This window comes from Ammodytes marinus (genome assembly GCF_949987685.1).
Source record: "Ammodytes marinus genome assembly, chromosome: 3".
In the NCBI taxonomy this organism is placed as follows: Eukaryota; Metazoa; Chordata; class Actinopteri; order Uranoscopiformes; family Ammodytidae; genus Ammodytes; species Ammodytes marinus.
This window is the reverse complement of record NC_137232.1, coordinates 25,324,226-25,351,977: the sequence shown is the minus strand read 5'-3', so window position 1 is coordinate 25,351,977 and position 27,752 is coordinate 25,324,226. Positions and strand designations below refer to the sequence as shown.

Here is a 27,752-nt window from a genome sequence, read left to right as displayed (position 1 = left end):
CCTCAACTAGCCAATAAGGGGCCTTGTTAATTGAGAACAGGATTTGTTGCCAGGCAACCGTTTACAGAAGTCTCTGAAAAATTCAGGAGTTATTATTCTAATGTTTTGTCCATTCTATTTCTCTTCATAGGAAAAATCTAGTAGCCCACATAAAACCTCAGAGAAGCAAGAAACTTAATCCAGTGAAGGATGGTGAGCAAAAAGATAAAAAATCTGATGACAGCTTGTGTGTTGTTCGGTCACTGTCAATCAGATCTGATCAAACGATAACATGAGTTTCTGATATTACTATTAACTCTTAATGTAATACTTACAGAAGCTTTTTTATATTATAACTAGGTTTTTTTTGACACCTTCTTTCCTTATTAAATGAAATGCTGAATTCATAGGCACAAACAAAACACAACTTTTCTTCAATTTCAGTAGAGTCTGCAGTGGCTTTACTTGGTCTGGTTATGGCGGCTAATGTCAGCTGACATTAGCAAACACAAGAGAGGCATTGTTGTTTAACGGACATCACTGAGTCAGTTTACAGACTTAATGACTCTTGGCTCCCTTAGCGCAACTCTAACATGTGGTGTAACGTGTTAGCCATTACTATCGCCCTGTAATCACTTGTTTTTACAGTGGCTGCTGTTCAGCAAAAGTCCCTTGCATTTGCATTATATATAAAGTAAACTTGTACATCATGTTATAACTTTTCACTGTACATTTCTTTTGTTTTTATTTTTCTAAAACTTTTATCATGTTCACTTATTTAAACTTTTACTCATACATTTTTGTACTGCTGAATTTTGCACATTTATGTCTGAGGGTATTATTTAGTAGATTTCTAATTAATGAAGTAATTTTTCTAAATGCTAAAACACTATAAAGCATACTTGTTCGTAGAACTCGTTGACGATCCCCTCAGTCCACTGGAGGTGCAGATCCTTACACTTCAGGGGGCCATTGACGTCAGCCAGTTTGATGCACATCTGACACACCAGCAATCGATCGTTTTCATTGGTCCAATCAATACCGGCCACTCCTTCATCACCCACCTGGGGAGATGTGCATGAGACGTTTTTTTGAAATTAAGAGAAAGCCAATTATCTATTGCAAATAATTCCCTTTAGTTTAGCAAAATCCTGTAATCTATTTTAGTACAGGAACAGAACAAATGTAAATGACCAATGACAACACTATTTGCAGATGGATGATTTGAATGCTTACCTTTGCATTAAACTCTGCCAGGAAGTCAAAGTGCTTTTTGAGGTCGGTGGCCAGGATGGCTTCAATGACCAGGAAGCGGAAGCGCTTGAACTCTACATGTTCAAGGTTAACTAGGAAGTTATACTCCGGCTGAGACATGAAGAGGTTCCACGCGGAAGCTGCATGGTGATTTTCCAAAACTGAACGATCGTTGTAAAGGAGAGCCTACAATCCAAGGGGAAACATTAAAGGTGAAGTAAGCGATTTATTTATGTTAATATAGATCTGACTGTAGCTGATATTTCGACTCTTAACTATAATGTTGTCTTCTAGCTATGTGTTTTAATGTTAGTGACTTATTTTTTTTGTATCTGCTGAGCTTATTGTGCACTTTTGTTTGCTGGGTGGCACATGCAATGTTATAACATAATACAATTTCCACAATTTATGAGTTTGATGTGTGTTTATGGGAAGTGTATTCACATAACATACAGTATATTTCGTATGAGTCATCTGACTGATACAGCAGAAGTAACATATTACTTCAACTTACCGAAAAAAAAATAAGAAAAAAAGGGATTACATTACATTATACAAGAATTCCCAGTTGAAGTTCCAATTGGTTTTAATGAAACCAACAGTAAATGATCATCATTATTCATCGGTGCCACCGTTTTTTGGCTAGCCATCACCACCACAGCCCTTCCTGAAGCACGCCTACATTGATTCATTTATTTACCTGCGGTGCACTGGTAGCTACCAGAAATGCATTGGTTCTTCCGGGATGGTCATAGTCATGCATGGCAGCAGCTACGTACAGGGCCATGAGCTCTAGGCCGGGGATAAGGCCAGCCAGGGAGTTGTAGCCTTCGTCCAGCAAAGAGTTCATCTTGGATACCAGGAAGCCTGTGGCACCGGGTGTAATTCCATTCTCTGAGTCTAATAAGCAAAAAAAAGACAAGCTCAAATGCTGCCACTTCACACATACATTTCCTTTCATAACACCTAATTTTGTTGATGTAAAACATGCAACTCTTAAACAGTTTTTCTCAGGAAGGAACTTGAGAAGATCAAATAAATACAGCAGAGAAATGTGAAGGAGTAATATAACTAGGTCCATGAACATAAACAATAGTAAACATAGAAGAAGTATTCCCTGAAGTTGTTGAGTGCTGGCTCTGGTTCAGGGACTATTTCCAAACCTTATTTATTCTAGTGTTATTCTTGTGGGGCCAGAAGTATGTGTATACAGACATACGTATGTAGCGATTTGAATGTCTGTTTCTTTTGGCAACTCCTTCATTTCTGTCATCCTTTCACTTTTCAGCGACTTATAGTGTACAAACTTCTCCACCACTTTGTGAATACACTTTTACTTGCCTGTCTGTGTAATTGAATTAAAGGTGGACCATCCAACTCGGTTACAGTAAGACAAAAAGTTCAAATGTAAAGAATACTAACAAATCTGACAAATCAGCATGAGATATTATTATCGTTATACTTTTTATTTTATTTTGTATTACTTTTTCAATATTGTAGGCCCTCATTGGGCGGCAATAATAGAGAGGGATGACATACTGAGTTGAAACCAAAAAAAGAGATTGAAATTGCCCAGAATATGGGTAAAACGGAAAGTTATTGCAGGTTGGTCATACAGGAGTGACATACTGTATGTCTATTTAGTCCTCACCAGTGTGTATCCCATTTTCAGTCAGCAGGGCGGGCAGGCCTGGTACGGGCTGCGTGGTGAGGTACCAAACAGCATGCAGCACATCAGTGGCATGGATCCTGTTGTGATCTGGGGAGGGTCAAATAAAATGCTTACTCACACCTGTGGGTGATCTGGGATTAAATCCCAGTAGATTTATACATTCTGAAGTGAAAACCAGCACTAACTCCATTTCCAGAACTAGTAACAGTTGCCTGCATTTTAATCAACTCACTTGAATTGAAAGCAGCATTGAAATTGAATATATTAGCTCTAAATTAAAGGTGAAGTAAGCTGTTTATTTATGTTAATATAAATGTAAAATCGCTCTTTATTCATACAGTGATCACTTACATAATGTGCGCGTTTCATAAAGCCGATCTCTCAGTCAGCTGCTTTGCATGTAATCAGCAAATAAACTTATTGGAGTATCCCGAAATTTTTATCCAATCAGAAGAGAGAACGCTACAAATCGACACTCGTCTCACTCATATATACAGTAGTATATACACTCCATGGTCTCACTGCCGGTGCACGCCAGAGCAACAGATGGGTGAATGTGTATGCGCCTACAATGGCGGAGCAGGTAAAAATCCTTCCCAATGTCTGTTTTGATGGTTTTTATCATGTCTTATCACACTTATGGATCTGAGATGATGCTAGATAACTTGCTGCTTGAAGACCGCAGTGCATTAATGTGGTGAATTTAGAACAGTTAATAAGATATGACCATCTTCTGATATTAAAAAACACAACTGAACCAATAGGAAACTTAATATTCCTGAAAACTGTAAACACTACTAGCGTGCCACAAATGAAGCAGGCTTGTTGTTGGTGCTTCAGGTCACTGACAAAGCAAGACATCCATCTTGTGGCAGATACAGGTAATGCTGTTTTTTTTTAAATAATTAACTTTAAAAAGTTGATAAACATGGAGGTCTTGAACTCACAAGGGATGACCCTGTATCCATTCTCCAAAGCGTGGAAGTAGTTCATGAACTCTTGTACGGGAATCCTGAAGGTCTCGAATAGACCTGTGTCCTCAAAGAGCCTGTAAGAAACCTGGGACAGAACACGAGGGAAATCATCATCTCTCATCTCTGTATGGATTTAGATGAACAATACCTAATTTTCTTTTGTATATATATCTGACATTTTGGCCCAAACTTTAGCATGCATTATCACTTTTTTTGCTTTCATTTTTCTCGATTTGTTGGTTGCAAGCTGAAGATGCAAATTGACTCTTCCCACGGCCCGCATTCACAGCCAGTGTCACTGCCATGTCAAGCTGCTCATTACGAACAAGTGAACATGTCCATCAATATGAGTGCCTTTTAATTGAATCAGTATTGATGTGTTTTCATGAAAGAAATGTCATGTGGCTTTAGACATTTCCTCACTAATTAGTGTTTACCAACCTGACTGAGGATACAGCCTGTCCTGCCTTGGGTCTTCTCCACTAGACTGAAAACGGGAAAGTTCCAGTTGTTGATTTGACTCATCAGAGGCTCCAGTCCCGGCATCATCAGAGGCTCCTGGGCCAAGATCAGCTGGTCCTGTCAGGTTAAAGGTTAAGGGCACAGACTGATCAGACCAAAGCATTTTTGTTTTAAACTTTTGTTGTTTGTCAAGCAGTATCTCTACCAAATGTTAGTATACAAACCAGCGAGAAAAAATTCCTCTTTCTCAATGGCATTGTTGAGAAAGAAATTATCCCTTTCCACAATTTTTTTTATATCTATTTGCGTGGTTTGAAGCACATTTAAAGCTATAGTGCATAACTTCTGCCGCCTCCATGAGGAATTATGAGTATTTACAATTGTGGAGCTGATAGGCTTAATCAACTTAGTGTCGACTCGTTTTGCCGATTGGCTTGAATGCAACCGACACTAACTGATATGAAAAAGGTATGCACTATCTTTAAGCACATCCTTCTACGTCACAAAATGTATATCACCCTACCTCTGGGGATGGCAGCAGCGGGTGGCGAATGTTGCCCTCCGCCAGATACGCCCTCCTGGCTGCACGGGGCTTCTTGCCTCCTTCCCCTTCCTCCTCATTCTGTGCAAAGTCGCTGCTGTCACTGTGGTTGGTCTCGTAGGTGCTGTCGTAAGTGCTGTCATAGTCGGAAGAAGCAACCACGCGCTCATCTGGGGGAGACACATGTAATTAAATGTAGGCCGGCAAAGTTACAGTGAGGGTAGTGGTGGAGAAAGTCCGTCAGTAGCCTACGTTTACATCCACAGTTAAAGTTGAGCTACAGTTATACATTTTAGGCTATTTATTAAAATACTATCCTTGTCCCAGTAAAAAAGCACAGGAGGGGAATCAATCTATTGACCAAAGTATGTCCGAACGCACTACGATAGGTGGCAATATGCGCCGTTTCAGTCACCTTTATCTCGTTAGTATTGGTGAGTGTGAGTGAATCAAACGATCAACATAGATAGTAATATGGAAGGATAGGTTATATATATTTTGGAAGCAGTTCCTTTTACAGTATATGATTTTAATTCATTATGATTCACAGCTCCTTCTTTATTTTCTGACTGATTAACATACTGCACTTAGGTAAACTTGTTTACCTGGATGGGCTATTCTGTCTCCTTTGTCTACAGATTCCCCCACATGGTTCAGTCGATTGTTGAATGGCCTGCCACAGCTGTTGGAAAGAGAGAGAGAGAGAGGGAGAGAGAGAGAGAGAGAGAGAGAGAGAGAGAGAGAGAGAGACGTTCACTCAGAGGAAACTTGCGAGTACATCCTGATTATTCTCTCTCATCTCATAATTGAAGATTAATGAAGTGACTCACTTTCAACACAAATAAACACAGAAGACACTTCCAAATCTTTGTTCCATTATTTGTGAATCTGAATTATACTTTTTTTAGATTGAAAATTAATCGGTAATCCAAATCCAGTGTGTGTTTACTTCACATGCATGTTTACCTGCCGCATAGTGGCGGAGGTCGCCAGTGAGGGGTGGTGGAGCTGGGGGCGCTCTGACTGTGAGTTAAGGCTCTGTGGTGGCTCTTGGGGGCCACAGAGCCAGGGGGGGTCCACTCTGCCAGGGGCCCAACAGGCTCTGGAAGCTGCACTGGAAAGGTTTTGGCGGTGGGGCTGGAGACGGGAGTGCCCTGGACCGGAGGAGAAGGACACGGAGAGGCCAGAGGTGACACGTGGGAGGGGAAACCTGGAAAAGAGAAAAAAATACACACACTTCATCTTTACATGTGTTTACTTTTTGAAGTCATTATTTAAAGGTGCTACGAAGGAACTTTCAGTTTGTTTTAATTCTTGCAACCCCTTTTGGACAAAAGCAATAATGTTTTTACTACGCCAGCTGTAGTTCCTGGGTGAGCGTACCCATGACAAAAGGCATTTAGAAAAACAATGTAAAAATAGCATTCTTTGCAATGATGGTCTCTTTTGCTCTTACATGTAATGTATGATCATCAGAGGAAAACTTAGACTGTTTCAGAAATATTTAAATGTTCCTCGTAGCACCTTTAATGTATCTTTATCTAAAGTGATCTGTTTGGACCTATACGAAAGAATTCCGAAATAGGACAGATGTAGGAACTACGTCAAGCTGAGAAGAGAATGAACTTTTACAAACATGATTCTCCAATCAAAAAGGCATCTTGTGCCAAAGATATCAGTGTAATGAGTAGACACAAACAAAAAACATGCAAGCGCACACACACACGCACACACACACACACACACACACACACACACACACACACACACACACACACACACACACACACACACACACACACACACACACACACACACACACACACACACACACACACACACACACACACCTGGTCTTCCCAGTGGTTTGCTGTAGATGTGGCTGGAGGAGGAGATGACAGAGGCAGCACAGGAGGCAGACATGGAGCGACTCTTTGAGATGGTCATCATCAGTGAGTTGTTCCATGATTCACTGGTTGAACGTAAAGAACAAAAATACGTTACGGTAAACCCCTAAAAATGTCTTCAAAGTCAGGATATTTCTTCTTTGGTTGCAGCAGTGATGGAGAGAGAGAGAGAGAGAGAGAGAGAGAGAGAGAGAGAGAGTTACCTGTCTGTGGTGTGTTTGATGCTGGCTGAGCGGTCTCTGCGTACAGGGCCGGGCTCAATGGTGGGCAGCCCTGTAGCTGAGGTGGTCGTGGTCCAAGTGGAAGAAATTCTCCTAAGCAATCCTGGTGGCAGGCTCCTTCTTATACGCTGGAATGCAGAATAAACAAATATTTACAGAAGTTTGACTGGTAGGTCTGCTTGTCTTCATGACTACACTGTGTGCAAAATTTTTAGGCAAGTTGTATTTTTGAGGATTCATTTTATTATTGAACAACTACAGTGCTCTCGGTCAATCCAAAATGTTAAAGAACCTAAACCTGAATGTTTACGAAAGTAAAAGTGAGGTTTTGTCTTTCTTACGAGAATATATATATGTTTTGCTATTATTAGGCAACTATTAGTATGCAGAATTATTCTGCAACTAAATAAAAAAACGAAAATGTTCCCATCTCACTTGCTTATTTTCATCTGTTAAAGTGAGAATAATAAAACAACTCAAAATTTACAAATACAAATTTCCGACATGTAGAAAAAAAAATCAGTGACCAATATAGCCACCCTTCTTTTCAATAACTGTCACAAGCCTTCCATTCATGGAGTCTGTCAGTTTCTTGATCTGTTGACTGACGATCAACCTTTTGTGCAGCAGCAACCACAGCCTCCCAGCCACTGTTCCGAGAGGTGTACTGATTTCCTTAACTGTAAATATCCCATTTAAGCAGGGCCCACAGGTTCTCAATAGGGTTTAAGTCAGGTGAGGAAGGGGGTCATGTCATTATTTTTTCATCCTTAAGGCCTTTACTGGCTAGCCATGCAATTGAGTACTTCGATGCATGTGATGGAGCATTGTCCTGCATAAAAATCATGGTCTTCTTGGAAGATGCAGACTTTTTCCTGCACCACTGCTTGAAGAAAGTATCTTTTAGAAACTGGCAGTAGGTTTGGGAGTTGATTTTGAGGCCATCTTCAACCCGAAAAGGTCCAACTAGCTCATCTTTAAAGGCAACTATTAGTATCTTCTAAACATTTTGCACAACGCGTGCGTGTGTCACGCCCCCTGGAGCATGTGAATGAATACGAGTACATTTTGCATCAATAGTTTTTGTAATTAAACGTATCATTTGTGCAAAATCCTTGCCAGTTACACAATGTATTTATTCATGAATTGGATCTTAACCACATGTGTATTCGATCTTATATCCAATCAGTATTTTCAAGAAAATTAAAGACAATTCACATCTAGTGCTAGCGATAGAAAGCCGGGTTGAGTACCACACTGTTACTGTGGAGAAATGTAGTTCTATTTAGCAGTTAAAACGTGAAATTCCAGCCTAGTGCACATGTTTTAATAAACATTGGTAAATTGTCCTACAAAGCAAATTCCGAGGCCTCCTTTTCTCCTCCATTGAAAAAGCAAAGACATCACACTAGAAGGATTCCATATTTGTTCGACCAGCCCGTTTCCCTTTTTTTTAAAGCATTTTGGAGACAGAATGGCAAGTAAAAAAGGAGCGCACACAAACACACACACACACACACGCACACACACACACACACACACACATGTAGTGGAATATAGAGGGCAGCAGAGGATCACATTTCGCATAGTGCTGAAGAACCATGCCCATCCTTCTGTCTGTTCAGTTCTTAGGCAGAGAGCCACACACACACACACACACACACACACACACACACACACACACACACACACACACACACACACACACACACACACACACACACACACACACAATGTTAATCAATCACTGTGAACATCATCCATGCTTTTGCCATTGTGAATGTTGTTACTGTATTGTGTGGTAATGTAGTTTAAAGTAAAGATCCAAAACATCTAATCTGCATTGTCGCTGACAGAAATATGACATGATCTTGGCTGTGATGGATGGCTGTATGTTATCTTGGACCAATTTTACACTTCCCCAGTCTCTGTTACTTTATTTCCTACAGTGAAATGAAATTGTGGCCTCTAGAAAATTGTTTAAAACTATGGCATGCTTTGGAAAATGTGTGGCTGTACTGTGAAGTATAATAAATACTGGAAGGTTGTTCAATAGTTTGTGAGCAGCAAAAAAAACTTGTCTAATGGCCAGAACTGCAGAAAGTTATTAAACAACGGAAAAAGACAAGTTAAAGCCAAATTGTTCCAGAGCTTTTAGCCAAGAAATGAAACAAATTGTTTCGCAAGGTCAAAACCATGGGTAACAAATGCATCCCAGTCACCAACATCTCCCACCACCTATGGGACTTTTATTTTTGTCCTTATTTTAAAAAGCTCTACAATAGGGCAGCAAAAGTGAGCTAAATCGACAACTTTAACCCAGTACCACATGCATGCGCACTCACAAACCCCCAATGAGCTAAAAATGAGGCAGCGTCTCATTTGAGTTCCACTGCATGAGTCGGGCATTTGAGTGCACTCAGGCACTCTTAAAGCTGCTTGTCACTTTCCTGGTAGGCTTTTCTGCATTGCATCACACGCTTTATGTAGTTTCCTTGCCGTCTTAAGTGCCCGCATACATTTTGGAGCAGGGGCCTTGTAAAACATTAAAAAGCCCTTTGGATCAGCCTGTGCATCATTGACGGCTGCTTCAGAGCCCCACGCTACGCCCAGCAGTGACGGAGGAGGAGAAGGGAGTGATGTTGTATGCAGGGAGAGGTACACCTGGGCATATGTGTGTGGTCAACAGTGCAGCATGCAACCAGACCTGTGAACGTCACCTTCCATTTCTGCTACTAGCATAACACATCTAAATGTCCAGCAGAATTATCTGTAGTACAAGTTGCATTGTGGGTAATGTTGGCATAAGGTTCTGAAAATGCATTGGAAAGAAAGGCGTTATCTCCTGTTATAGGAGTTTCAATGCTGGATTGGTTGAGTACTCTTTTAAAACGGTGGCTCGACACCTGCTATTGTATTATACAACCCCAAACCAAAGGCACAAGAATGAACTAACATTTATTACCTTTGGGATGGCCAGTCTCTCTAGCTTTTCGGTCCCCTCCTCTGAGTCAGAGCAGGTGTGTGTGTCTGAAGGGACGCGGGGCCTGTGTAGTGGCTGCAGGCTGACCTGGGTGCTGAGGAGGTTGCTGACGGCCTTCAGAGAGATGCTGGTGTTGGGGGGCAATGTGGGGTCGGCTAGCAGGTCTGAGATCAGACCGTGGGCCTCTCCCATCACCGTGATGTCCACCACCACGCTGGTCCCAGAAGACTGTAGAGAGGGGAGAAGAGATTGAAAAGAGATCCAGGATGAGATAGTTGTTCTATGTTTTATCTTTTCCGACACACACAGCTTCTTTACCACTGCACCTGTGGGAGAAAAATAATATTATTGTATGTATCGGAGAAGGTGCATGTACTGAGTGTGAGTCTGTCCTCATGCTATTAAACATTGTACAGCCCCAGAAGGAACTAACTATGACATCCTGTTGTTGTACTGTACAGAGAATCGGCAGCTTTGTAAGGATGAACAAAAGTGTTCAAAACAGATGCCATAAAAACCTTATCATTGGCATCTCTTGATATTCTTATAAAGAAACAACACACCCCACTCCACCCCCCCTCTGCCTATGATTAGCTCTCATTGATTAAACATATTGACTGATAAGCCCAGAGGCTTGTCCATGTCAAAGGTCAACCCGAATGTGGTTTCGGCGATGGATTTCAACGTTAATGTCAACATGTGCTAATCAGTTCCTCTTAAACTTATAATCCATTTCATCCACAAAAAAACACTAACATGTACATACGTGTATGTCATGCAAAATGCAGTATTTTGATTTGCAAAGTCAATCTATATAATTGCCGACAAACTTTCAAACACAACTTGTACATTAGAGAGGAGAAGTTGAGACTGTACACTTAAGATTCACAAACCTTGCGACAATGAAATCATGGAAGACTGCTAAAAAAAAGTGCTAAATACAGAAAAAAAAAATTCTTGTAAACTCAAAAGGTTTTCTGTAAAAATAATTCTCATCAAAAATGTAGAACTGTTTAAAATCTGGAAATATGAAATAATGAATGCAGTTTTTTTTAAATACTAAATTAAGCCGATATTACGTGAAATTATGTGCCAATGTGTCAGATACAAGTTATTATTTGTTATTATCTATAATTTGTGTATCAATATTGTAGTAATGTCACTGATTACTGAACACATGGAGCTGGGAACAAAGCTGACTATTACTGTATCTAGAAACACTAGACATATTATACATTACAACTTATTGTCTTCATCCTCCACAGATGTTTAAAGCCACAAAGAGGCACAACTGGAATAAGTGGTTGGATAAGATAGGCTCTAGTCTACGCTGACGACTAGTCAACTCTGATAACTTTTCCGCTTCAATTTCTTTGAAACTTTGAGAGTGAACTCAACCCTGGACGAACTGCATAATACACTGTGAAATGCTGCCACTCATATGCGATGTTGACACTTCTAATTTCAATCATAAAAAAAGTTAAACAAGTCAAACAGAGGACACAAGTATGACGAGCCCTGATACATCACACAAGTCATGGTACCAAGCTCAACACAGATTAGCCTTTTTTTGAATTTTTTTTTCGATAAACATATTTGAATCCAGCTTTCAGCACTTAACAGTTTTACTCCCAATTAATTTGGTTTAATACCAAAACAGACCTAATAATCAGGTTTAAGGAAAAATGTGGTAATATTTTGGACCAGTACAGGCCTTGTACCTAATCAATTAACCTATATTTTCCATAATTAATTGGACAACAATCTGTGTTGAGCGGAAAATATATCTATATCTCCTATAACATATCTTCCTCTTATTATGAGATCTTAAGGAATGTAAATTTTTTTTAAAACATAAAAAAAGCTCAACATTCAAAGTTCTCAAATCACAGATATTCAAACTGGCTCTGATGTTTTTTCGTCTTCTGCTCCTGCTCTCCGCATGAATCCTTTCCTCTCCTCCATTGTGCCAACACGTAAAGCAAATGAGCTCACATGATCACTCTATCCGTAAGCCTTCACTCTCCCATCTGTCTCCAACCCCCCTATCCCGAGGCTACTATAAGCTTGCTGACTGGCAGAAACCCGCCACACTGCCTATATCCATGCCTAACTTTTTCACTTTGACGGTGATTTATATATCACTGTGTACAGAGTTGTTTAATATTATTCTCTATTTGGGTACTAGGTTAGTCAAGCTATTTTATTTTCTGGTAACAACTGCAGAACCACGCCTCTGAATTCAAACAAAAGTGATGGATGATTCCTAAAACTTGCTCCCTTAAACACAGACTGTATTAGCTTGCCAAACATGTCGCAGCTCAGGGGCCGTGATGTGATGAGTAAACGTATCAAGCGCCTACGAAGATAGTTTCCTGGAAGAGCACTGTCTGTATGTGTGTGTGTGCATGTGCAAGTGTGCGTGTGTCACCTCAACCTGAACAAAACCCATTAGACCACTCCAGAGCTTTATGACATCCTGCTATTGTGACATTCACCCATTACCTGGCAGTAATGGACTCTGTTTAGCTAATGTCAGGGAGAGAAAGAGAGAGAGATAAAGGGAGCTCAAATGTGTGTGTGTGTGTGTGTGTGTGTGTGTGTGTCTTGCAGCTGTTTTGTCTGCACTTTTTTTCTGTAAGAATTCTGAGATTTGACCATTATTTAAAGCTGCAGTTGAGAGTTTTTTTACTGTAATATTTGGCAAAACTGTCATAATAGCCATTCAGCTATATGTAGGTGAAGTGGTCTGAAAATATTTTTTTATCACTTTGCTCCCCCCTGCCTCTGTATGCTGCCCCCCAAAATTGCCACCGCTCATGTTAATTTTGACCAATCAGAGCGAGGTCAGATTCTCCGTTCTTATTGGCTGTGGGACCTTGGCAACGACGTTGATGCGTCAGTTGCACACACACACCTCTCCGCTCTGTTACAATTAGTTTGCTATCTTGCCTGGCTGTTACAGCTACTTTTGTTAGGCCTACCAGCACACTTACAATGATTTTAAGCTAACATACATGGTATGTCTGTGATTAAAATGTATGCTCAATATGTACGTATGTAGTTATCATTACTAATGTTTAATCACCTCGGAATCGGACATGGTGTTTGTCTCCTGTCAATGTAACTGAATTCACATGAACGCGCAGCTGTCGTTCAGAGGGAGGAGCTACAGCAGGTAGAGCGTTGGGAAAACGGCTGAAATTATCAACTGCAGCTTTAAACAAAACAAAAAACAGTACAGTAGTGTTTTGTGTTCATCTGGCATGTCGCAGCATGTATGCCCACAGGAGACAGTAGGGGGAGCGACGGTCAGTGAGTACATCAACAGTGGACACACAGACACACAAGCAGATGTACACACACACACACACAAACAAACAAACAAACACACACAAACAAACACACACACACACACACACACACACACACACACACACACACACACACACACACACACACACACACACACACACACACACACACACACAGGCAGGCATGCATGTAGATGCTATGCCCCTTATAGGAACAGTGTCAGCCTCTCAAGGTTGTACTGTCCATGCTGTCCACAGAGAGCTGCCGGGTCAATCTCTTAACAAATGTAACAGAAGACAACATTAAACACTGCTCTATGATGATGTGCACAGATAGGTAAAATAAGATCAACCTCCTAAGAATAGAACTACTGATTTGGATCACTAGTCCACCTGACCCACATGACATCAATAATGTTAAAAAGGTAAACCAATAGCTGTCCAGGAGTAGGGTTAGGCATTTAGACGGATTCATGCAATATGTGGTCCGTCACACCTTGACATTTTATACACATAAAAAAATTACCATAATGATATTAAGTCAAATCTGACCTGACAGAGCAGATGAAAAACAAAGGCTTCATTTCTGGACTATTTTAGATGGCATGTTATTATGTGTTTTGGGGCCAAGAAAAGTAAGACAGTAGCAGTGGAGAACATTTTTCAAATTTTTGCAAATCACATTTTCGTCTTGTTTTTTTCTTTAGTAAATTAAAAGGCATTTCGCCTATGCAGGAAACTCAGATAAGGAAGTTCACAACAACAACGAAAAACAGGTTATCTGACTTCAAGTTGTAGACCATGCATTTAAAAAGAGCAATATCTGATGTGAAGTAGTAAAAAAAAAAAAAAAAAAGAGCAGTAACCTAACTATGGAGCTGTATCCTTCCAACACATATATCATCACTATATCCCAGGTAAGAATCTAACTCAATGCAAATGATGCAGATCCCAAACCAAATCTTGTGGACTCTGGGCCTGACAAATATCGACATTGACGATTCCTCTCTCCCTCTCTTCTTACTCTCAGTTCCCTTCTTCCTGCTCCCTCTCATGTCTGCCATTTCCCACATATTTTCAGTATTCCCTCTCTACCCCCACGCCCCCTCCTCTCCTGAGAGACAGTTTGAGGATATGTAGGCAGATCAGGCATAAAGGCAGATGGTGAGAGATAAAGAGCGACAGAGAGATAGATAGAGCGAGAGGAGCTGAGTCCACAGGCAGGTCAACGTGGCCAGTCAAGTGAAAAAAGGAGAACGGTTCAGTCGAGCAGGCCAGCTGAGCTCCCTGCACGACCCTAGCCCACAACAACTGTAAATACAGCAGTAATACAGTAAGGGAGGAGCTGCGCATTGTCTCTATAGCTACTAGTAAAGTAAAGTGTCAAATATGTAGAATGCCTTTACACCTCACGTCAGCTTTATAGAAATGAATGCTGAAGCAGTAGTGGCCATCAAAGCATGCCCAAGGCTAAGTTCATGTTTTGGGATACAAGAGCAGGATGATTGCTGAACTGCAAAGAGTTGCAGGATTGCAGAACAGGATCGCCTCAAAGTAACAAGGCAATTCATTCTTAATAAATGTTTTCTATTGATTTGGTGATAATATAGGGGAAAATAATGTGTTTTGGAAGGAGCACAGGGTAAGTGAGATGTGTGATATGAGCTGGTCAAGATTGAAGAACATCTTTGATATTATTCTACATTTCTCTTATGTCCACAATGTGCAATAAGTGATGCTTACACAAAATCAATAGATATTGATGCATTTGTTCTTTAGTAGAGAGATAGGACGACTGTATATTTATTAAAGGGCTTCTGTCCGTTTAGGTTGGAGGAAGTTCTTTCTTAAAAATACATGTTATTTTGTATAATGGGTTTGCAATACAACATACAGATTGTTCTGCAGATTAAGAATAAGAAATATTCATTTTCAAATATGGAATTTTAGAATAAAAATCTAAGGAGGTTTAGATAGGATCAGGATCCAGTGTCAAGGGTATAAAAATGCCAACAACAAGCAGAGGGTCCAAAGAAAAATGTGTTCCGTGAAAAATGTGTTCCCAAATTATTTAGAGCCTGATAGTAAGCACCACTGTACTTTAATAACAATCTAAGGTGACCAAGGCCTTACTGGACTGGAAACAAATATTACAATCGAAAAGAGTGTTTGAAAGTAAAAACAAAGCTGTCCCCTATCATGCAATACTGTGGGGATATCAACTAAATGATTTTAAATAATTTCATTCTTTGGGGGCCAGAGCTATTTCAAATGGTATCCATACATTTGGTGTCTGAATTATATCTTTTTTTAAACAGATTTTGAAAGAAAGAGGAAGAACATCCATATAACAGGCGATGCCACACTTATGAATGGGAGTGTATATACAACTCAGAGATAAACCCATCCACTCTTATAGGACAAGTTGTTCAACAAAATAAAAACCATCCCAAGAACAATAGCAAAACTGAATCTCCCAGCATATAGGCTTCGCTCTCTCTTCTGCTCACCAACTCCAGTCTCTCACACGGGTAATTGACCTAAAAAACTAGGCTGAATCAAGAAGCCTAATTTAGACATTGCTTCAAGATGTCGTATTTAAACCATCTCATCGTTTCTGGTTAAATGGCTTTCCTTTTCTTGCACACACACACACACACACACACACACACACGCACGCACGCACGCACGCACGCACGCACGCACGCACGCACACACACACACACAGTAACACACACACTAAGTGAATGTACATGCACATAATACAGGCGCACACACACACATGGACTGAAGGGAGAGACTCCAAGTTAAAAAAAATAATGAACCTGCTCAGGAGGATGATGTGTATTGTCTTGGTGGCGTCCCATGATACTTGCTGAGTGCCTTCTCTGCATCATTCGAGTTCAGTTAGAAGAACACAAGCAGGTTCCTATAGATATGATGCAACAGCTTTACGGTCTGTTTCCTTTCCTTCTTTTACCCCTGTTTCATATGTCACAGTGGTACGAGACTCAATCCAAGCAAGTGACATTTCAACAATGCAGAGCCCACAATCACTTCCCCGCCCTCTCCTCTTCTCTCCTCCGCTGCCTCATGACCCTCCCTCTGTCCTCTCACCCGCCCCTGCCTCACTATCCGCCAATTGCAAATGCTCAGGGATGAGAGAAGACCTGCCATATACACACACACACACACACACACACAAAATCAGTTGTATTGAAAAAAATACCTGGTTGCTAGGATACATTGGGACAAAGATCAAAGTGACTTGTCTGTCTGAACCATAAAATAGTTGTCATCGGGGGCTCAGTTGGCCACAGCTAGCAGGCGATGCATGACAACCGAGCAGTGAGTAATGTTGTGTATTATCAGAACATGGGCTTTCTACATCAGGAAACTGCATATTGATTTATTAAAAGTCTATTAAGAGGAGGGGAGGCTTTTTATTGGCTAAAGCTGGAGCTGCATGTCTAGTGTGGCAACAAAACAAAAATGGACGATTTAAATGTGATATATAAGCGGTGAGTTAAACATAAATAAAGTCTTCCTTTCTTTGTTGAAAAGCATGGTCGGATTGAATTATGAATTAATTTGGACTCCAATGATTTGCTTTTACTTTGCATTGCATTCTTGGGAAAGTTAGAATCATTTATGTTGCCAAAATTAGCAGACAGAGGGGGATGGGCAATGCAACCTGAATTCAAAAAATGCACTAAACCTAATTTACAATCCTACTGCGAAAAAAACATAAAATGCAAACCATCTGGCAATATAAAGGAGTAATAAAAGCCATGGGGGGCGACGGCCCCATCCACTGGAAATGTAAAGCTGAAGCACTCAAAACTTGTGCGTCATTTCCCCTTTTAGAATGCAAGAAAAACACTTTTGGGGACAATCATGCGGAAGAAACATGGGCTGAATGTCACCAGAAAATAATTAACATTACAGATATTACATTAAGCCAAACAATCTTCAGATTGTCAAACATCTTTAAACCAACTAACTAGTTTAAAACTTTTTTGGAAAAGGGCAAGTGCAAAAATGAGAGGAAATTAAGCCAAACACACACACACACACACACACACACACACACACACACACACACACACACACACACACACACACACACACACACACACACACATCCTTACCCCCCTTGGGATGCACTGACCTGGGATCTGCTCAGGGCTCTCTTGTAGTCCCATTCTGGCTGGAACATAGTCTGGTGATAGAAGCATTGAAAAAAGAAGCTACTGTCAGTGGCCTGTCTACTCCATGACCCTTTACAGTAAAACCTACGTACTGAACTTCCTTTCTCTTCTTCCTTTACTTCCTCCCCCTCCATCCCTTTCTCTCTCTCTCTCTCTTTCTCTCTCTCTCTCTGTCAACCCATCTTAAGATAAGAGATCAAAGATAAAGTATGATTATATACAAGCGGGCACTGAAGGAAAAAACTAAAACAAAACATTAACACCCTTAATGCTGCAGGGATGATCCACATACGTATGTCTCTTCTACACCACCACAACCATAAATGTCCATCGGGCTGCAATCTTTATTATTTCAATAAGAGAATGCTGTAATTCAATGTCACAGTCAGATTGTAAGTTTCTGACGTATGACAGCTTTGAATATTTTTGGAAGGTACTTTTACAAAAGCCATGCTAATGGCGCTTTTCCACCGCACATGTAGATACTGGACTCAACTCGACTTAGCTCAACTTGGTTTGGTAGCGGCACGGGCCGTTTTCCACTGCAATTAGTACCTCCTGTGGAAGTACTATTTGGGCGACTGTGGCTCACGTGGTTAAGCGGGTCGGCTAACAATCAAAGGGTCGGTGGTTCGATTCCCGCCCTGCCACTTGTGTCATGGTTGTTGTGTCCTTGGGAAAGACACTTCACCCAACTTGCCTCGTGTGAATGTGTATGACTGCTGTATGTTTGTGGTGGTCGGAGACAGAGCCAGCCCAAGCCTTCATGGGGCCCTAAGCGAAATATGATTAGGGGGCCCCTCTCCAATGTTAGCACTGCTGAAACTATAGATCTTTGTTAAATATCATTCACACACCCAGTGTTTTCCGCTAGTGCATCCACTGTGCAGCTGTACGAAAATATTAGACAGCCGAGATTCAGACCCTCCTAGGGGGGTCCGGTGGTATACCTCCCCGCTAGATTTTTTTAACCTTTTTAAAGTGAAATGCATGAATCTGGTGCACTTTGAGAGGAAAATTAAGAGGCACTGGGTCAGATGAATTAGAAGCTATTAATAGGATTTTCTATACAAATATTAATATAAAATAAAATATTATGGAGGGTCCTCTGGGTTGGGCTTGGAGCTCTTTTTCTTTTACGGGACATATTTCACTGTAATATAATGAATGCATTTAAATGCAGTGAGAGGAACGAAGCAGAAAAACTCTGTTATCCAGCTACTGTATCTTTTTTTCCACAGACGAGGCTGAAATAGGCTATAGACCAGGGGTTCTCAAACTTTTGATAGCTGAGGGCCAATTTAGGAACCCAACATTGGACCGAGGGCCGCCGAAGGAAAACAATTTAAAAAACTGAAATCAATTCAATGGCCAGGTTGCGTCTTTACAGTTTACATGTATTGGTCTTCATCCAGTAATGTGTAATTAACACATTTTAATTAATCAATAAAAGTTTGAGGTTCAAACACTTCATTTTGTGCATTCTGGTTAATTTTTATGCGGTAATTTGTGTCTTCTGTATTAATTTATGGTGGACATGTTAAGGAAAAGACAACTAGCTCCCATTGACGCAAATCTAATGGAATATTCAAATCAGTAAGGCACTGAGGCATTCTGTATTGCATTCAAATATTTATTCTACTTTATTGTTCAAAACTTTCTGCACATTAAAAACGTATCACCTTTTGGAGTGTTTTTTTGTAGGACTCACTACTCATGATGCAGCAGCAGTGTTAAATATTATGACACTATACATTGGAAATAAACAGGGTGGGCCATCAGCAGTCAACTAGGCAGATAGTTCCATGGCTATCAGCAGCTAGCTAACGTTAGCTTGTTAGCTAAACTTTAGGCAAAAGAGTTAGAAACCAGATAATGTTAGCATCCATCCTTAGACACTTGACCTAATCTAATTCACCTTGAAGGTGAGAAAGTGCCTCGTATTGGGTTTAACAAGCTCACTATCTAACAACTTACATTGGGACCACTACACTGCCTGCTGCACTGCGGGAGGCTGACCAGAGGCCAGCCGAACGTCGGCAAGTTTAAGATGGTACGGTCCACTGTAGGGGTGTGTTATTATTAATAATGGGGGAATGAATATAAACAATTAGGAGGGATATTTAAGTATTTCTACCCCCGTACTGTTGTTACTGTTACGGGGACGCATCCCCTCCGTGCGTTTCAATTACAATTGAAAAAAAAAATATATAGCCTATATAGGCCTAATATATAGGGGAGAATGGGGGAATCTGAGGCATTGGGTAATGTGAGCCACCCCCTGAATCTAGGCAACAGAAAACATTTGTGGTCACGTGAGATATATGTTTTCAAGCCCCTCTCATTCCCCCTTGGCCCTGAAAGAGAGGACCTCTTGGTGCTGTGGTAAGCATGTTTTTTCTTCACCAAAATAGGTATTTTGCATGTAAAAGTAAATTGTCTTGCTGTCAACTTAATCAACTGTTGTGCCAAAGCAAATGTATTCACGTAGAAAAACTTCTATCTTACGTGTTGATGAACTACCAACATATGAAACCATGTGATGATATTAGCTAAAGATTAGCCTGGAATGCTGAGAGAGTTAGTTTTTTCTCAAATTATGGTGGTGGGGGAAAGTGAGCCAAATGCTGTGGGGGAAAGTGAGCCACTGTCTCACTTTCCCCCACCATGAGGCACAAGTTAAGTTTAGTCTTAAACATATTTTAATGTAATATTACATGACATATGTTTTATTTTAATGTCATACACATTGTAGAAAAGCCATCATGCCAAGGAAATACACCAGGAAGACGACCTGGGGCAACCACATGGAAAGAACACCTTCTCTTCTTTCCCTGTAACCTTCAGGGCTGTAATGTAGAGTAGGCCTAGTTGTAGAGTATGACAGGCTGATGTTATAATCCAGTTGGGTCTTCTCCTGTGTTCTGAGTCCCAGGCTGTTCTCGCTGGTTCTGATTTTCCTATGCTTTGACCCCTAGACACAAGCTGGCTCTAAGGGCGCACTCACACTAGTGCCGTTTGCCTGTTCCGTGCTCAGCACGATTCAGCACGATTCCCCCCCCTCCCCACTCCCCCCGCAGGCCCGTGCTCACACTGCTCGTGGCCTGGGCACACTTGCACCTTGCCTACGTCACCGTGCGCGTTTAGGATTTGGAGCTTAGTCTACTTGTAGGCTATACGACTGTTTGTGAATATTTTCATCCGGCCAAATTTGCATCAAATATTCCACTTCCACATTAGAGCAACGAGAATCCTTAAGCTATTGTTTTTTTTAAATGTAGCCTTGACGTAATAGGTTGCGGTGGACAGTCTCATATTTGTGCAGCACGCTGTTTATTATTAATATAACGGCCCGTCATCAGACCATATGTATCCGGATGGTTTTGTACACATCGATCGCTCCATCAAATCCAAGTCAGAACTTTTTGTATGGGCAGAGATCGTTTTTTTAAGTGTCTTTATAAAGTTTCTTGTTAAACCTTAGTGTAGGCTATACTGTTTCCTTATCACCGGGCCGCGGTGTGTTGTTTTGGGTGCGTCTCCACCGCCATGCGTAAATGCAGTTATGACAGCTGACGGGAGGAAAAAGAAAAAAAATCATCTGACGAACGTGAGTAAACACGAAAACCTTTTTGCTGTGCTTTCTGAGCCGACCTAATTAGCTCTCTCCCTCTTTTATTAGCCCACACCTAGGCTTACACACACGTTAATTCTCACACATTATAGCTACAAGTCCAAGTGTTGGGCAATTCTGGTGCCGACTAGTAAGGCAGCGGACGTTAACGGACAATGCATCCTTAATAAATTCACGTCAGGAACGCCGCCTGTGCGCTTGCTTGTGCGCGTGTCATCTCATTAGCATCTGTACTTTGGCCACGGCACACCTCTCCCAGGTGGCCGTAGCTAAGGGGCTGTTCCGTGCTGGAATATGGTTGGCGTGGTCACACTAGGCCAAACGTTCTAGACTTTAGTATGCTAATAAGCTTTGGCACGGGGCCGCGGCCCTAGTGTGAGTGGCCCCTAAGGGTCCTGTGTTCTGACCCCCAGACTGTGTTCTAATCTAACTGGTTCTATCTTTCATTTGACTCTTATTAAAACCTTTAGAATTATGATATGTTGTATTTGATTTTGTTCAGAGTTACTAAGTGTTTAGAAAATTTGCTTTGCTTAATTGACCAAACACCATCATTCTTTTACTAGTCCGACATTAGCTCTGGAATGTGTGGCTAGCTTTCAGGTTTCTAACAATATGTGTTGTTATGGTAGTTTCAGAGTGGAAAAGTAAGTGGATCAGTTTAACCCCAGCTGGTTCACTTTACCCCCTTGATTTTTCTGGTCTGTCTCAGTTTACCCCACAGCTGGGGTAAAGTGAGCCACATGACAACTTTTTTTAAAACAATCACATTTTCACTGCCCTTTGTCTTGAGAAAATTCTGCTAATTCCCATTTCTAGGAAACATCCTGAATTAATGGGAAATGTGTAAATTTGAGTGATAAATCATTTTAGCTCGCTTAGAGGGGAGCAAATGTAAAAAGTGGCTCAGATTACCCCGTTCTCCCCTACTTATTTTTTTTTCTTTCTTTTTTTTTATAATTCATAATTCAATGCGGGACGCCAGATATGTTACTTTGAGAACCACTGCTACAGACTACACAGTGCATGGGCAACTGAGGGCAGCCCCATTTCCAATTGTTTTTAAATAAACTCAATACACACTGTGCATGGATGTGAACGTGACATGATCAGGTAATTTCGGATTACCTCCCAGATGAACTGATTACATTTTTAGGCTATTAATTATCTAGACCAAAAAATTGTATTCCTTTTTGTATGATTACCTACATTTGCATAATATGATGTTAATATCAAACACACAAACGGGGCCCTAAGCGACCGCTTAGTTCGCTTATGCCTCGGGCCGGCTCTGGTCAAAGACGCCGTAGGCGCTGAATGGCAGCCACGCTTCCGCCACCGGTATGATGTGTGTGAATGAATGGTACCTGGAACCCTGTAAAGCGCTTTGAGTGCCTAGAAAGCACTATATAAATCCAATCCATTATTATTAAAAGGCTCCCTCTATCGGTTATTTCGTGTAGTAATTCAGCTGCCATTTTAGCCCATATATAGGCATTTCCGGTTTCAAGACATGCCTCAGCCAACAGCGGTATTATTGAGTGATGCTGTGTGAAGTGCAGTCGGGAAAAGATTGCTCCCGTGACTTGTTTTGGATGAGTAGCTTATAATTGTTAGTATGTCATGTTTGCTTGCAACTTTATAATGTTTAGTTATTCAATTAATAGAGTTAGTCATTCCCTCGGTTTGTCTAATTGTTATATTATCTGGTGGTGTAAAACCAAAAAACGGGCCCTCACTGGGCTCTAGCTCCGAACTAGCTCTGATTTTGCGTTGGTGTGAAAGTGTTATCAGAGGCCCTGGTGTAACTAACGCCACGGACCATGGCCTGTAGCTGATTGGTTGGAGAAGTGTTGCACGGGCTTGCTCTGGCTTGCAACAAAACCCTTTATTTACAGATCCTGGGCTGTGTATAAACGCCAGAGTTTTTAAAGTGGACACATGGTACGGATAGCGTTAGCTGATAGTGAGAAGATATTCGTTGATTTTGACAAAGGGTTTTAGATCAATTTGGCTATATCCAGCTAACTGAATAGCATCTGCCCATTGAATAAAAACACGCAATGAAATATTTTTGTTCCTTGCCTTACAGGGCCTGTCATCACAACTAATAACGAAGGTTGACACAATAATCAACGGTATCTGACCTTGTTAAGGTTCTGTTGCTAGATTTAGAGCTGCTGTTTCGATAGCAAGCCTCACCACTCTGTCTCTCTCTATTGGCTTTGATCAAAATATAGCAATTCAAAATCATACTGTACATAGCTATTGCGTAATGCTTGATAATATTGTTCAATATAAGGTCTAGCTTGAAGGTCTGTGCATGGCTATGGGTGTGTGTGTGTGGGGGGTTGGGGGGGGGTCTATCTATAATGTGTAGTCTATCCTAGCTGTCAATTTGTAGGCAGAAGTGTAAAACAGCATACAATAAGATGACAGTGTAACTGTTAGCCACTAGCGGTGACTTTGCATCTTGAATGGCACATGAAATAATCTGCGTAATACAGCAGATTCATGTTTTATGGCAGGGAGCCTCTTGGGCTGGGACAGAAGAAGGTTGTTTGGATGAATAAAAGCAAAACACTGTAATGCTGAATCACAATTTACTTCTTAATAAAGGGGGTAAACTATCTTGGAATAATTTATGTACGAATAGGTTAAATATTTAAGTAATGATGCAGCTATAGTGAGAACCATATCACCCCCCTTTCTTCTCTGTTGTAATCTACACACACATTTCAGCTTCTATCCTCCTTCGTGTTCTGCTGTCCCTTGACGCCTTCCATTACGGCTCAAATACACTTCTCATGTCAAGTCTATGAGAGGCTGGGTAATCATAGAGGTCTAATGCACTTCTGAGCTGAGATAATCTTTGACAGCTCCATTATTCAGACCGCTACTCATTTCTCTCACGCAAATAAATGTGTGGATACTTTTCATATCAGCATAGGTCTTTGTGCTACAAGACACATCAAAAAAATATAAACAAATGCCAAAAAGATTGATTCATCTTTACACACACACACACGCACGCACGCACGCACGCACGCACGCACGCACGCACACACACACACACACACACACACACACACACACACACACACACACACACACACACACACACACACACACACCCCCACACACACACACACACTTGAGTGTTATATTGCTGGCTAGATCAACACATGCATAAACACACTGCATCCTGCAGAGGGAACTCTTTTTGTTTACATGAACATACTAGTCTCAGGGATGGGGGTTGTGGTATGCACACAACTTGCTGTTCACAAGGACAAGCCTCCTTATGTGTTTGATATGCACAATTCAAACAAATAATCTGATCCATTTAAAAACACCCATGATTTTGCATGATTGTGCAGTAACCTGACAGGACACTTATTAATTCAGATTTACAAAAGTTGACACAAATAATGACATTACACAGAGCTGTATGCTTATTTCTTTAGGTGGTAGCACTGGTGCTAGCTAGCAAAAAAAAATCAGTAGCACAAAGATAAATTCAGTAGCACACAAAGTATGATCAAAAACTTGCATAACCTTAACCCATGCATTTCGCTCTAATTACCTTTTAGCCTGTCATCTTGGTCTCATTTGAAATTCTCAATTAATGTCATATCCTAGTGTGTGCAGTAATAATTGTAGAAATGTTTTGCTGATTCAGAATTATTTCTCCCCATAAAATTAATATCTATATATTTTTTGTATAGCCTATACATATCATTATTATATTCATAATAATAAAAAAATTTGGTAAATGTCCTTCTGTTAATTAAAACCTAACTTTAAAACATATAGCCTATTAAATAAATAAGTATACATATTGGTACAATTTAGGATAAGTTAAATAGGTTGTTGTGAATGTGTTGGGAGTAGTTCTTCAGTGGCTTATCAGTTATTTCAAACTTTGTTTAAATAGACTACTGTTGTTGACTGCTCTCTGCAGCTGAAGCAGTTGATTTTCAAGCTAGCGCACTGCAGGGCTGTGAAGCGCGAACTTCCTGTTCTTACCGGCTTCAAAAAAGTCAACTCACGTTTGGCTAGTAACAGGCTTTTAATGTGAAGGCGGACAGGAAATGTTCTGTTTGCACACGCGCTAACTTAACTGCGTGCCGTCTCCTTCCGGTTATTACCGTTGGTGAAGTGTATTTGACTAGAATCGCCGCACAAGCACAGGTCCCGAGCACACATCTTTCACCAGCCAAAGTGGAGGGTGGACTCAATAACTTACTTGCCTAAGACTACATTTACCCGAATTTGGAGAGTGTTAATGTAGAGCCCTCTAAGCAGTGATGTGCAGCGCTCCTCTGTGTCTCAAACAGACAGCATCTGCTCATTAGCACTTGTGCGAGTGGACTTGTATTCATCATCGCACGTGATCAATTTCAGTAGCAAATGCGATCAAAACTGTTGCACTGTACAGCCCTGTTACAGGAAAACAGTAGAACTCTGAACACATTTCTTTTTATATGTATTCACTTTAGACATAATTTTTCAGGTTTACGGCTTGCTCCGATCCCAGCATGCACTATATACACTAGGGATGGCCATTTAGAATTTTTTCTTTAACCGGTTAACCACCAGAATTAACGGTTATTAACCGGTTAACCGTTAAGATTTAATGTAGCGTATTTTTAGTGAAATACATGAAGCATTATAGCAGGGCTCCCGACCTTTTTTTGTTCCAAGGACCGGCATATTAATTTAAAAACGATTCAAGGACCAGTAGCCAATTTAAATGCCTACATTTTGACATTCACACGGCACCTTTGTCTGTTGTGAGAAGAGGTCTAGTATGCGAATGTAGGAGCAGAAAGAGCAATAAGTGACTGAAAAGGGACATGTACACACACACACAGACTTAGTGGATGGGTAGCCTACCGAAACCCGATGCTAAGTAGTGCTGAGCACGGGGCAACATTTTGAAAGACCGTAATATTGATAAGCTTCGATGTTATCAGTACTGCATAATGATACTTAACGCTTTTGTTTAAGACGGATTTTCGCACACAAGCATGGCAGACCTCTCCGTGTCTGTGCAGGGGCACTCACTGCCTGTCTGTCACTCTCTCACACTCACTGAGACGGTGATAGATGCAGGACAGCATCCACCTCAAGAAGGCTAATGCTAGCGCTATGTTAAGCTAGCGGGAGCCCACGCTGTTAATTAAATTATACAAACACATGGCAGGGGAGTGTTGTGACCATAAGTTGTGACTGGCTATCTTTCTGGGAGCGTACCATGGACCTATTATAAAGTTGAGCGTAGCCTACACTACTCGTTTCATTCTACCGACAGTTGGCATTCTTATATCCGGTTTAGCGATATCAAAATAAGAGTCCGGATTTCAGAGAAATTATTATTATTATTTTTTTTTAACCGTTTAACCTTTAGTATTAACCGGTTAAAGATCTTCTTAACGGTTAACGGTTAACCAGTTAACCATGGACATCCCTAATATACACACAACATGACTGCAACCATAACGGCCATGCAGGTCTCCAGTCATAACGTGCAAAGAAACCTACTTGGTCTAAAGCTTGGTAATAACAAACAACAAAACAATTAGGAGTAAAATATTACTGATCAGGCCGTCCCAATTAAATTTTTTTTCGATCGCTAAACCAAAGTGGGCACAACTGGAGCAACATGTGCAAAACGCTAACTACATTATGCACAGCAGCAGTTCATGTGGACCAACCACTAGCTTGTTTTCCATTGCTTAAACAACATTTTCAAAACTCTACACACTTATCTCATGGCTTAACCACAGCCTGCACAACACTGTGGATTTCCAGATCTTTGTTCAAATGCTAACACACTGCTGTCACAACTGTAAACCACACATTCAAAACAGAATGGATTTCAGCCTAGTGCATTTCAAACACTGCAGATTGCAATTTCAACTGAAACACTAAGAATGTGTCTTGTTTTAGACTTGTTAGTGAACATACTGTATATACAGTATAGGGAAAGCTAAAAAAAAATATCTTTTTGGGAAATGGACCAAGGAAGACAGGTTGTTGGAGGGAGAAGAGTCACAGTGAATGTGAATGATTTGAAAAAGATCTAGAAGACATAGAGCTGTATGTCTGATGAAATACAGAAAGGGCTACACTGATAGACCCTGTTGTGAATCAAGGTCTCTCATTGAGAGAGGCAGGGTTGAGGGTGCAACCCAATCTGCAAAGATCTAAAGTTGCATCTGTAAGAGAGTTGCCTCCTTACAGTAAATGACAAAATTACAGGAATTGATTGTTTGTATTAAAATTATAGAATATTTACAAATATTACATTTGGAAATGTTATACATTTTCATTTCATTTCATTTAACTTTTATTTATCCTCGAGAGACCAATTGAGGGGTGACCCTCATTTACAATGATGTCGAGTTCAAAGCAAATTCAAAGGAAAAACAACAATACATAAACAATATTCAATGCAAAAACATCAAATACACAACAACAGGTGAAGAGAAAAAAATAAAAATAAAATAAAAAAATAAAATAAAAAACAAGGAAGACAGGTAAATAAAATATACAATAAAATATGTAGGCTATCTATTGAAGCAAACTTCTGTT

At 40.6% G+C, this 27,752-nt stretch overlaps 1 protein-coding gene across 1 annotated transcript in view; it reads right to left on the bottom strand.

Moving 5' to 3' along the window:
- The window catches only part of LOC307248769 (cGMP-inhibited 3',5'-cyclic phosphodiesterase 3A-like), a gene marked incomplete at both ends in the record, with an annotated part of 72,564 nt that overhangs the window by 2,798 nt on the left and 42,014 nt on the right, over positions 1-27,752 (bottom strand). The window contains 13 exons of the mRNA XM_080025267.1: positions 882-1,043; positions 1,216-1,419; positions 1,934-2,133; positions 2,885-2,992; positions 3,853-3,964; positions 4,321-4,458; positions 4,865-5,052; positions 5,488-5,564; positions 5,849-6,092; positions 6,733-6,854; positions 6,993-7,138; positions 9,976-10,221; positions 17,479-17,529. Coding sequence (XP_079881393.1) covers positions 882-1,043; positions 1,216-1,419; positions 1,934-2,133; positions 2,885-2,992; positions 3,853-3,964; positions 4,321-4,458; positions 4,865-5,052; positions 5,488-5,564; positions 5,849-6,092; positions 6,733-6,854; positions 6,993-7,138; positions 9,976-10,221; positions 17,479-17,529 — 1,998 coding nt within the window. The remainder of the gene's footprint in view (positions 1-881; positions 1,044-1,215; positions 1,420-1,933; positions 2,134-2,884; positions 2,993-3,852; positions 3,965-4,320; positions 4,459-4,864; positions 5,053-5,487; positions 5,565-5,848; positions 6,093-6,732; positions 6,855-6,992; positions 7,139-9,975; positions 10,222-17,478; positions 17,530-27,752) is intronic.